This window comes from Sorex fumeus, unplaced genomic scaffold (assembly GCF_029834395.1).
Source record: "Sorex fumeus unplaced genomic scaffold, SorFum_2.1 ptg000006l, whole genome shotgun sequence".
Taxonomy (NCBI): domain Eukaryota; kingdom Metazoa; phylum Chordata; class Mammalia; order Eulipotyphla; family Soricidae; genus Sorex; species Sorex fumeus.
In genome coordinates, this window is record NW_026606063.1 from 67,366,187 (window position 1) to 67,378,918 (window position 12,732).

Genomic DNA, 12,732 nt, shown 5'->3' on the forward strand with positions numbered 1-12,732 from the left:
TCTAAGTTCCTTGTCAGAGAGGTTGTCTAGCACTTCATTACTGTTGGGGCCTTCTGGGCTAGCCTCTTCAGTAAGTAAGCTTGGTGGGCTCCTGGGTTGCTTTACCATTGTGACCTGTGTGGTTTAGACCTTTACACTCACTGTTACTATTATGCTTATGATGCAGAATTAATTGAGATGGGCTTAATGAATTATTGGCTCACGTGTTTCCGGTGGTTAAGCTAACCTAGTGAAAGTTCCATCTAAGAGGGTAACTTATTGTTCCTATGGAATATGTAGGGGAGAATAACTCGTGGCTGCTGATGCGGCTGTGGATCCAGGAAGGGGTCCTGGAGCAGGGCAGGTACCTGGGTGAATGAGCAGAGGGTGCCCTGAATGGTTCAGCTTTGGCTCACATAGTGTTCCTCAATTACTGTCTCCCACAGACCAAGGATGAAAACCGGCTGTTCTCAGGGGGTCTAATAAAACATGCAACCCCGAGAAGGGGGCCCTGCCACCGGGCGGGTACCTGAATGAGTGATATACTGCATTCTTTTTTTTTTAGTTTTTATATATTTTTTTATTAAAAAATTTTTAATAGTGAGACATCATGAGGTACAGTTGCAGACTTACACCACGGATCCCAGTATCCCTCCCACCCCCCATCCCCCCAACCCACCCTGTCTCTGTGGCAGGGCATTCCCCTCTGTTCTCTCTCTCCTTTTGGGTGTTGTGGTTTGCAAAAGAAACATTGAGTGGCAATCATGTTTGGTCTATAGTCTACTTTCAGCATGCTTCTCCCATCCTGGGAGGATCCTCCCAACACCTTTATTTGGTATTCCCCTCTTTATCTGAGCTCCCTTTTCCCCTAGTATGTGTGGTTGGCCTCCAAGTCATGGAGTAAAATTCCTGGTACTAATCTCGGCCATTCTTGGGTGTTGGTTTCCTTTTTTGTTACTTTATGTTCCCCATATGAATGCAATCTTTCTATATCTATCCCTTTGTTTCTGAATCATTTCGCTTAACATGATACTTTCCATGTAGTAGCACTTGTATGTAAATTTCGTGACTTCATCTTTTCTAACAGCTACATATTACTCCATTGTGTAAATGTACCAAAGTTTCTTGAACCAGTCATCTGTTCTCTGGCACTCAGGTTTTTTCCAGATTCTGGCTATTGTAAGTAGTGCTGCAATAAACAAACAAGTGCAGATGTCACTTTGACTATACTTTTTTCCCTCTCTGGGATATATTCTCAGGAGTGGTGTTTCTGGATCAAATGGGATCTCAATTTCTAATTTTTTGAGAATCGTCCATACTGTTTTCCAAAAGGGCTGAACCAGTCGGCATTCCCACCAACAGTGAAGGAGTGTCCCTTTCTCACAGCAGCCACGCCAGCACCACTTGCTTTTGTTCTTGTGGATATGGGCCTGTCTCTGTGGTGTGAAATGATATCTCATTGTGGTTTTGATCTGTATCTCCCTGATGATTAATGATGTGGAACATTTTCTCATGTGCCTTTTAGTCATTCGGATATCTTCTTTGTGAAAGTTTCTATTCATTTCATCTCCCCATTTTTTCACGGGGTTGAATGTTTTCTTTTTGTGGAGTTCAACCAGTACTTTGTATATCCTTGAAATTAACCCCTTATCAGATGTGTAGTTGGCGAATATCCTTTCCCATTCTGTAGACTGTCTTTGTATTTTGGCCACTGTTTCTTTTGAGGTGCAGAAGCTTCTTAGTTTAAGATAGTCCTATTTGTCTATCTTTGTTTTCACTTGCTTGGCCAGCGGTGTGACATCTTTGAAGATACCATTGGCTTCTATGTCATGAAGGGTTTTGCCAATTTTTTCTTCAATGTACCTTATAGATTCCGGTCTGATGTTGAGGTCTTTAATCCACTTAGATCTTAGTTTTGTACATGGAGTTAGGCAGAGATCTGAGCCCACTTTTTTGCATGTGGCTGTCCAGTTTTGCCAGCATTATTTGTTAAAGAGGCTTTCCCTGCTCCACTTCACTTCTCTTGCCCCCTTATAGAAGATTAGATGCTCGTATGTTTGGGGGGAGATGTCAGTATATTCAACCCTTTTCCATAGGTTTACAGCTCTGCCTTTGTTCAAGTATCATGCTGTTTTATTTAATACTGCCTTCTAGTAGAGTTTGAAGTTAGGGAGGTTGATTCCTCCCATTTTCTTTTTCCCAAGAATTGCTTTAGCTATTCGTGGGGGCTTATTGTTCCATATAAATTTCAGGAGTGTTTGCTCCACTTCTTTGAAGAATGTCATGGGTATCCTAATAGGGATTGTGTTGAATATATAAAGTGCTTTGGGAAGTATTGCCATTTTGACAATATTAATTCTCCCGATCCATGAACAGAGGCTATTTTTCCATTTCCTCACATCCTCTTTTATTTCCTGAAGTAGTGTTTTGTAGTTTTCTTTGTACCGGTCCTTTACTTCCTTAGTTAAGGTGATTCCTAGGTACTTGATTTTCTGGGGCACAATTGTGAATGGGATTGTTTTCATGTCACTTTCTTCTCTTTCGCTATTTGCATATAGAAAAGCCATGGACTTTTGGGTATTGATTTTATAGCCTGCCACTTTACTATACAAGCCTATTGTTTCTAGAAGTTTCTTGGTAGAGGTTTTAGGATTTTCTAAGTATAGTATCATATCATCTGAGAATAGTGAGAGCTTGATTTCTTCCTTTCCTACCTGGATGCCCCTAATACCTTTTTCTTGCCTAATCGCTATTGCAAGTACTTCCAGTACTATATTGAACAGCAGTGGAGAGAGTGGACATCCTTGTCTCATCCCTAATCTTAGAGGGAAGGTTCTCAGTTTTTCGCCATTGAGAACGATGCTTGCTGTAGGCTTGTGGTAGATGGCTTTAACTATATTGAGAAAAGTCCCCTCTATCCCCATTTTGGCTAGGGTTTTCATCATAAATGGGTGCTGGATCTTGTCAAATGCTTTCTCTGCATCTACTGATATGATCATATGATTTTTATCTTTTCTTTTGTTGATATGGTAGATTATGTTGATTGATTTCCGAGTGTTAAACCAGCCTTGCATCCCCAGGATGAATCCTACTTGGTCATGGTTTATGATCTTTTTGATGAGTAGTTGAATTCTATTTGCTAGTATTTTGTTGAGAATCTTCACATCTGTGTTCATCAGGGATATCGGCCTGTAGTTTTCTTTTCTTGTGGTGTCTCTGTTTCCTTTTGATATTAGAGAGATATGGGCTTCATAGAAACTGTTTGGGAAAGTTTCCGTTTTTTTCAATTTCCTGGGAAAGCTTGAGAAGGACTGGCAGCAGGTCCTCTTTAATTGTTTGGGAAAATTCGCTAGTGAATCCATCTGGGCCTGGGCTTTTGTTTTTGGGAAGACTTTTCTTTGCAGTTTCTATTTCATTGATGTTAATAGGTCTATTCAGATACTCCAGATCTTCTTGATTCAGCTTTGGGAGATTATAGGAGTCCAGGAATTTGTCCATTTCTTCTAGGTTCTCTTGTTTCGTGGCATAGAGACTTATTCAAAGTAGTTGAAAGTACATATTCAAAGTACATATTCAAAGTAGTCTCTGATGATCTTTTGAATTTCTTTGGTTTCTGTTGTGATATCCCCCTTCTCATTTCTGATTTGGTTTATTAGGGTTCTGTCTCTCTGTTTCTTTGTGAGTGTTGCTAGTGGTTTATCTATCTTGTTTATTTTCTCGAAGAACCAGCTCTTGGTTTCATTGATCTTTTGGATTGTTTCTTTGGTTTCCATGTCATTGATTTCTGCTCTAAGTTTTATGATCTCTTTCCTTCTGCCTGATTTAGGCTCTTTCTGTTGATCCTTTTCTAAGGTCTTGAGCTGTGAAGTCAAGTTGTTTATGTGCATCATTTCTACAGACCTAAAATATGCTTGCAGAGCTATAAATTTTCTCCTTAATAAGGCTTTCGCTGCATCCCATAGGTTCTGGTAGCTCGTATCTTCATTCTCATTTGTTTCCAAGTATCTTTTGATTTTGTCCTTGACTTCATTCCTGACCCACTCGTTGTTCAGCATCGAGTTGTTTAATTTCCAGGTGTTTGATTTGGTTCTCCGTGTCTGTGTCTGATTCACTTCTATCATCAGTGCTTCATGGTCTGAAAACATGGCTGATTTCTGTCTTCCTGATTTTGTTGAGGTATATTTTGTGTCCTAGCACATGGTCTATTTTGGAAAATGTTCCGTGTGCACTGGAGAAGAATATGTATTCTTTCTTTTGGGAGTGTAAAGCCCTGCATAGGTCTATAAACCTCTTCTATTTCTTCTTTCAAAGCCAATGATTCCTTGCTGGGTTTTGTTCTTGTTGATCTGTCCAGAGGTGATAGGGCAATTTTGAAGTCTCCAAGTACTATTGTGTTGCTTGCAATGTCCTCCTTAAAATCTGTTAGCAGTTGTTTTAAATATTTAGCTGTTCCCTGGTTAGGTGAGTAATACACTGAATTCTTAATGGGAAATGAAACAATTTTAGTGACAGGGACTGTAGTATACTATCCTGGATCCCCTTGAAGTTGTAAAAGGGTGGAAAGTTTTTCAAGGTAAGCAGGGGGCAATTCAGGCAAGTAAGAGATCATATCCTGTCCTGTCCTCCTGTTTATTGATTTGCGGGCCCAGTATCATCTCCATTGTGAGACTTGTTGTTAATGTGTTTGGCATATCAAATATGTTACAGATAGCTTGCCAGTCTTTGCTGTGCGGGAGATATACTCTCGGTAGCTTACTGGGTTCTCCAAGAGCAGCAGAGGAATAATTCCTGGGTTGGCAGGGTCAGTTGCATGTAAGGCAAACGCCCTGCCTACTGTGCTGATCATATAGAAAAAGAAAATGTCAACACCCTGTACTTAGCCCAAAGTTTTACATTGAGGCCTCATGGGAAATACCCTGGATTACAGTGACTGAGCTTCTCTGCATGGTCAGGTCTTGACACTTTCCCTAAGCTCCAGAGGGAATGTAAATCCGCAGAAATCATTGTTACCTTAGGAAACTCCACATTATTCATGATATTTTCCCAGATTTGTGGGCCTAAAGCTCACCATTTATCTAGCAATATTGATTTTCCTTGCATTTTAATTTCTAGAATTCAAATCTAAAATATATAAAATATGGGGTGACATTGGTAGGGAAAATGTTGACCTCTTTTCAGAAAACAGATATCAGATCTGTATTCCATGTTTTGTTTCCCACTTTCCCTAAGACAGACCAACCACTCAGAGCCTTTCCCAAAATGGTCCCGGCCTGTTGGCAGGAAGCCCCTGGGCCTTGGAGTTGCTATTCCCTGAACACAGGCTCTGAGTCCCCCAGACCCAGGGCTCTGGCTCCAGCTGAGAACGGGAATGTGGGGGCTCAGGGTCAGGTGCCTTGACCCAGGCACTGAGATGAGACCTTGGCTCGGCTCGTGCAATGTCACAGCCCTGCCTGCTCTAGCACATCAATGGCACTAGCAAGACCTTGGGGATGCAATCAATACAGGGACAGCCTGGAGATCAGTCTCCATGTCTGAGTTCTAGTGCAGCCTGTGGACCCAACATCCAGCTTCCCTCAGGACTCAACAGAGTCTCCATACATGTCCAACAGCAGCAAAAACCTGGGAAGTTTCCAGAGATCTGCCACGTGTAGCTTCCACACTGACATGGGTACCACACACTGAGGAAACAGGAATAACTATTTGACCCTGTTTCCTGTTAAATTTTTTTAAAAAATTTATTAGTGAGACACCATGAGGTACAGTTGTAGACTTATAAATTTTGTGCTTGGGTTTCAATTATACAATGATCAAATACCCATCCCTTCACCAGTGCCCATTTCCCACCACCACGGATCCCAGTATCCCTCCCACCCCCATCCCCCCATCCCACCCTGCCTCTGTGGGAGGGCATTCCTCTTTGTTCTTTCTCTCCCTTTGGGTGTTGTGGTTTGCAAAAGAGGCATTGAATGGCAATCATGTTTGGTGTATAGTCTACTTTCAGCATGCTTCTCCCATCCTGGGAGGATCCTCCCAACACCCTTTATTTGGTGCTCCCTTCTCTATCTGAGCTCCCTTTCCCCCTAGCATGTGTGGCTAGCACTCTTTACAATAGCCAGAATCTGGAAAAAACCTGAGTTCCAGAGAACAGATGACTGGTTAAAGAAACGTTGGTACATTTATACAATGGAGTACTATGTAGTGTTTAGAAAAGATGAAGTCATGAAATTTACATACAAGTGCTACTACATAGAAAGTATCATGTTAAGCTAAATGAGTCAGAAAGAGAGGGATAGACATAGAAATATTGAATTCATCTGGGGAACATAAAGTAACAAAATAGGAGACTAACACCCAAGAATGGCTGAGATTAGTACCAGGAATTTTGCTCCTGTTGAATTTAACTGCATAAGACCTCATGATTAATATGGCCAAACTGAGTAGAAAGAATTAAGTTGGACTAAACTAATATTTTTAATTGCACTTAAAAAACAACTATTATTTTCTCATAATACATTTCAAGTATCCAAAGTCCATATGTGGGCCAGCAATTCACAAGCCCAGTTGCATCATTGCTGAAAATTATCTAGTGCCAAGAATGCAGATGACTTGGGCCACATTTCACATATCTGTGGCCCCAGTTCATTAGGACATCTAAAAATTAAAATACTTCTGTTAGGCACTAATGCTTGGACAGTTTAGTTTGGTTTCTGAAGCAGCTATGGGTACAGGCATCAGCCTAAGGATATAACCTATGGATATAGCCAGTGTATCCATAGGCTGATGGCCCAGAGGCCTCCTCACTGGTTTAGAATCTATGGGTATGAATGGTTCTCAGAGGAGGCAAGAACCTGGGTTAAGAAGCCTATATCAAGAGTCAGGAGCCCTCTGCTCCCTGATATTTTGCCCATGCTTACCTGTCACTTCTTCCTTCTTCCTGAAAATCTCTGAAATTACATCCATGTCATTGAGGATGAAATAAACTTGCGCTTAACTACGGGTAACACACAACTCTCCTGATTCCTGTCCCTTTTTAGTCATTACTTCCCAACTAGTTGAACAGTTTATTTATAAGGGAAGTAATTTTGGTTCTTAATAACTGGACTGATAATATATATTGTAATATCTAATAATTTCACTTATAAAAGGTCTCTAACAGAATCACTTGCACGAGCATCTGAAATCTTTTCAGCTGCTGTATCAGAAAACAGCCACTAGATGGGAGACAGAACCCAGAACTGACAAGGCAGAGAGCTGAATTTTAGAAGTGCTGGGACAATAACTGAGTTAGAGTCCTGTGGTCAATAGGGGCAGTGGGTCCTGTGGGTGTGAGGGTAAATGTGTGAAATTAGTTCTCAGAGGCTGATTTTACACAAATGATCAAGTTCTCTGCAGTGTGACCACAGTGCAGTACAAGCTGTCTGCTGTAAGCACATTTGTCAGGGTGCCTGTGATCCCCACATCTTCAACTGATGTCAAGACTAAATTTCACTATGACGATTAGTTGATAGAGAGGATAAACCATCACTGAATGTGAAATGAGGTCCCAGGAGGGAAATTAGATGAGAATATAAAGAGACCAGGGAAACACCCTCTGTCCCCACAGGCACCACACAGGAGAGGCCTATGAGGAAAAAGGGAGGGAGGGACTCCTGCTGACAGGAGGAGGGTCTCACCAGAAACGACCGTGAGGGACCTAGACCTTTTATCTGCAGTCTCCCATAATGAGAGAATCCCGTGTGTGTGGTTTGAACACCCAGCCTGTGTGTTCCATGAGGGAGCCTGAGCTGATACTTCACACCCAGCACCCGCTGAGCAGGATCAGTCTCAGGGGCACCTCAGGGCATGGGGGCTTCACTGTTCTCCCCACTCTCACCCCTCACTGTTTCTACTGCTGAGGAATAAGAATCAGGATTCATTCTTGTCTATTTGGTTAAAAGTCTTACATTGCTGCTCGTAGGTGATTCTCCTGCAAGCAAAGAAATTGTGTCCAGCAGACACAAGTCCAGGGTCTCTCACAGCTCAATGTCAGACACCAGGGAAGGAGAGGCAGGAAGGAGCAGGACTTGAGTTGCTGTATTATGAGGGAAAAACAGGCAAATATTTCTTCTATTTTTTCTTATCAAGGTTCTATAGCCTTGTCACTAAGAGGGAGTTATATTTTCTCTCTCAAAAGGTTGTATATAAACATAATAAGTTCAATTCAGTAGGTCCAGGAAATGGAAATTTCTAGTACTTGTTTCTAACATATGAAGTTTACATTACCCCGATATCAACAGACAGCACTGGGTCTGTGCTCTGGAGAGATGTGACGAGAAAGTAGAGATGACACAGTGAATTAGAGGCTACTTTCTCATTTCTAAACTCTATTCTTCATTCCCATGATAAAGGTTTTATATATAAATCTAAAGTATTCAAGAAATGGCAGTAAGGAAAGAGAGTATCTTGGGGAAAAAATCAGGAAACAATGAAGTTGATTATATGTGAATGGAATGTAGCACTGTTTTCAATTCTTTTTTTATTTAGGATCCAGAGGTGATGTTGTGCTGACTCAATCTCCACTGTCCCTGTCCATCATCCCTGGAGAGCCGGCCTCCATCCTCCATCTCCTGCAGTCTAGCCAGAGCCTCGTATGTACTAATGGAATCACCTACCTGGGCTGGTTCTATGAAAAACCAGAATTCCTCCAAAGGGCCTGATGCAGAGTTTCTTATACTCAGGAGCCCCAGACAGGATCAGTGGCAGTGGGTCAGGGACAGATTTTACTCTTCAGATTAGCAGGGAGGAGCCTGAGTACACTGGAGTGTCTGAATTCAAGCACTTTATAAAATTTCCATCCACAGTGATGCAGCTCTGAAATGAACCTCTCCACATGGCCAGGGCCAGATGCCCACACTTGTTCTTTGCTGGTGAGCAGACAACAGTCTCTGAGTCATTGATAGAAAGGCACTGGGGGGTCTCAGGCACGGAGACTGCAGCTGGACCATATGAGCTCCTGCTACAGCAGACACCCCATGTTAGGGCCGGATCAGAGGCACAGGCCTGGTGTGGCAGAGCAGCAGATATTCAGGGGGCTGTGTGCAGTGAATGAGCTTCACAGTTGTAGTGAACCGACAGCTGATGGAAAGTATTCTCCTTGCCTTGTCCACATTTCTAAGGGAAATGCTACTACCTAAGTAGCAGGCGAGTGACAGTTTTTCCAAGAAGATCTTAAGCCATAATGGAACTACTGTGCTATGAACATTTGTGTAGTAAACTGCTTCACATGCAGTTGAAGAGATAAAGTGTTGGCCTGGCATGTGGTTGAATTGACCTGATCCCTGCACCCCACTGTGTTGCTCTCCAGGAGTGAGTCATGAATAAGCCACAGCACTGCAGGATATCTGCCCCAGACAGACAAACAAAGAAAAGTCCTTTACAGCTCCAAGATCCCAGTAATCACTTCCTCAGTCCCTTTTACCTCCTTCACTTGCACCTCCAGGGCTTCTCTCCTATGTCCCTGATGGAGACTCCAGTGTGTCTGCTCTTACTGGAAACATTTCTGCATAAGCTCAAATCAATCATACCAAAAAATAATCCAGAACTAGAATGCACGTGAGTGGATGAGCTGGAGCACATGTTTTTCATGTCTGAGTCCCTGGACTATATTTGTGACACCAACAGGTTAGACAGTGCATTTGGGCACTAATGTTTGAAATGTCACACTGGTTTCTAAAGCAGTCATGAGGACAGATGTCAGCAGTCATATCCACAAGCTCATGGCTTACGAGGCTGCTCACTGGTGCAGCAGCTGTGGGTCTCAGAGTGAGTCTGGATAGTTCTGGCAGGAGGTTTGGAGCTGGGTTTACGAGTCTACCCCAGGAGTCAGGAGCCCTCTGCTCCCCAACACACCCCCACTCCTCACCTGTCATTTCACCTGCAGCTTCCTCTTCCTTCCTGAAGATTCTTCTGAGATTAGATCCATGACATGTGAGGATGAAAGAAACTAGCACTTAGCTCCTGGTGACACACATCCCTCCTGAATTCCTGGTACCCTGTTCATGGTTACTTCACAGTTAGTTGAACTTTTTATTATAAAGAAAAATCATTTTTGCTATTGTGCTTACAGATTGGCCTTGTGTTGTGTATTATAGCATGTGTTTTAAAGACTGATTTTAAAAATCACCCTAGAATCACTAGGACAAGCATCTGACATCATTTTAGCTGCTCTATCAGAAAACAGCCACTAGTTGAGAGACGGACCCCATAACTGACCATGCAGGGAACCTGGATCTTAAAAGCACTGAGCTAGTGTCCCATTGTCAATATGGACAGTGGGTCCTTTTGGAATAATGGGAAATGTATGGAAGTAGCTGTCAGAGGTTGAGTTTTATGCAAATTATCATATTCTTGCTGTATGAGCAGAAGTCCAGTATTACCTGTCTGCTGGAAACATTAGTGGAGTTACCCCTTATCCACTTCTCCCCAATTTATATTGTGACATTATTTCATCATGACTGTAGACAGGGAAGATAAATCATCACTTACTGTAAAGTAAAGTCACAAGAGGCAGGATAACAAGAGAGTATAAAGAGACACCAGAGAACCCCCTCGGTTCCCAAAGGCACCCACCCCGGAGAATTCTGTGAGGAAAAGGGGAAAGAGGAGCTCCTGCTGACAGGAGGTCTCAGAGGAAGTGACTTTATGGGACCTTGGCCTGTCTTCTTCAGCCTCCCAGAGTGTGAGAAACCCTTGTGTGTTGTGTGAACCCCCAGCCTGTGTGTTCCTGTGAGGGAGCCTGAGCTGATGCTTCACACCCCTGGACTCTCAGAGCAGGGCTGCCTCAGGGGCACCTCATTTAAGTGGGGACCCCATTAACCTTCCTACGTTGAACTCTGACCACTCAGGCTTAACCTTTTTGTTGAGTCTGACCTTGCCTTTAGGATGAAGTTGTTACTTTTATTCTGATCAGAAACACCTCAAGCCAAATGGTTCTTGAACTGCATTTCTCGAGAGCCAGATGGCTAAATACTGTTCATGGTGACCATCGGGTCCTATGAACAGGATATGAAGGGCCCCCAAATTAATAAATGTTTTAAATAATTTTTTTGCAATAATATTTTGTTTGCTTTGGGGTCACACCTAGCAGTGCTCAGGGTGGACTCTGGTTTTTCCCTTTGGTGATTACTCCTGGCCCAACTTGGGGGACCGACCTTATGGGGTGTCAGGGGTCAAACTACAGTTGACCACACACAAAGCAAGAGCACTGCCTGCTGTGCTATCACTGCAGTACCCCCAATTAAAATTTTAATGTTGGTACTATAGAAAATATAATATTGGGATATCAGGAGAAAGAGACAACAAAATTTTCCCTGATAAAATGCACAGGAGTGAAATCAAGGAAGTGTGTACTTAGGTGAAATGCACAGCTGTGAATTAAAGGAATTTATACAGTCCTGAGAGTGTCTTTGAGGGTGTGGTCTGACAGAGGCTCTCTCTGGGGCAAAAAGAGCTAGAAACTGTATTCTGATTCTCAGGAGACCAGGAACCCACCCTTCTGTGCTCACACTGGGGCCCTCCTGGGGCCTGGGGAGGAACATGTTCTCTGTGGGCAAAGTTCTGCTTCCCCACAGGGACCCACACCCCTGACCTCCCTGCAGCTGGGCTGGTCCACACACACACACCCTTCCCCCTCTGCCTGCCCAGCCTGTCCCACCTCCTCTCATTTGCAAGTCCCCAGAGCTCATGCCTGGACACTCAATAATAGTCTGTGTCACCCTGCAGGGTCAGTCTCTATCACACTCAGAGTGGACATGAGGACCCCTGTGAAGCTCCTCAGCTTCCTGCTGCTCTGGCTCCCAGGTAAGGAGGGAAATGAGGGTTTACTGGACCTAGTGCTACCCGTGCTTCAGGGAGAATAATATGAAAGAAGATGAATGGCAACAATGTTTATATTTTCAATCCTAGATTCTTGGTGTGATATCCAGATGAGCCAGCCTTCATCCGTGTCTGCATCTCTGGAAAAGAAAGTCACCATCACCTGCAAAGCCAGTGGCTACATTAGCAATGATTTAGCCTGGTATCAGCAGAAAGCAGGGAAAGCCCCCAGGCTCCTGATCTATTATGCAACCAATTTAGGACCAGATGTCCCTTCCCGGTTCAGTGGCAGTGGATCTGGGACAGATTTCACTCTCACCATCAGCAGCCTGAAGCCTGAGGATGCTGCCACTTATTACTGTCAACAACATTGGAGTACTCCTCCCACAGTGATAAAAGCCAGAACATAAACCCCCAGAGATCAGCTGTGTGAGGCTGGGCTGCCCCACCTGCTCCTCCTGGTGCCTCCACTGCTGAGAGTATCTGACACAGCCACATGGTGATTCCACAGGAACGTTATGAGAGATGTCACAAGGAGGCTCCAGATACCCCAGTTCTATCCCCTCATCCTCATTCCAGGAACACAGACATGTTCATTCTGCTGACGTAATTCTTCATAAATAATAGAGTTTATTAAAGATGAGGAACCTGAGTTCTAATATGAGTTAGGGTTTATGCAAAGGAAAAAAGGTCTCTAGAAAAATTTTAGAAAAGGTTTAATATTAGCCTTTATTTATGTACAAAATTATATTCTCTACAATATTTATCAATGCACAGTTCAGAGAGATCCAACAGAGGGTAAGGCAGGTGTCTTGCATATGGTTGGGTTCTACAGTACCCTGGTCTGTCAGGAGTAATCACTGAGCACAGAGCTCATAGAACGTGGAGTTTGGACCAAAA

At 43.2% G+C, this 12,732-nt stretch overlaps 1 gene segment (V, D, J or C); it reads left to right on the forward strand.

Moving 5' to 3' along the window:
* The first annotated feature begins 11,768 nt into the window (after positions 1-11,768).
* Positions 11,769-12,242, forward strand: LOC130037477 (immunoglobulin kappa variable 1-27-like). The segment is given in 2 exon segments: positions 11,769-11,817; positions 11,923-12,242. Coding segments are annotated over 2 exon segments (369 nt in total).
* Positions 12,243-12,732: the final 490 nt, after the last annotated feature.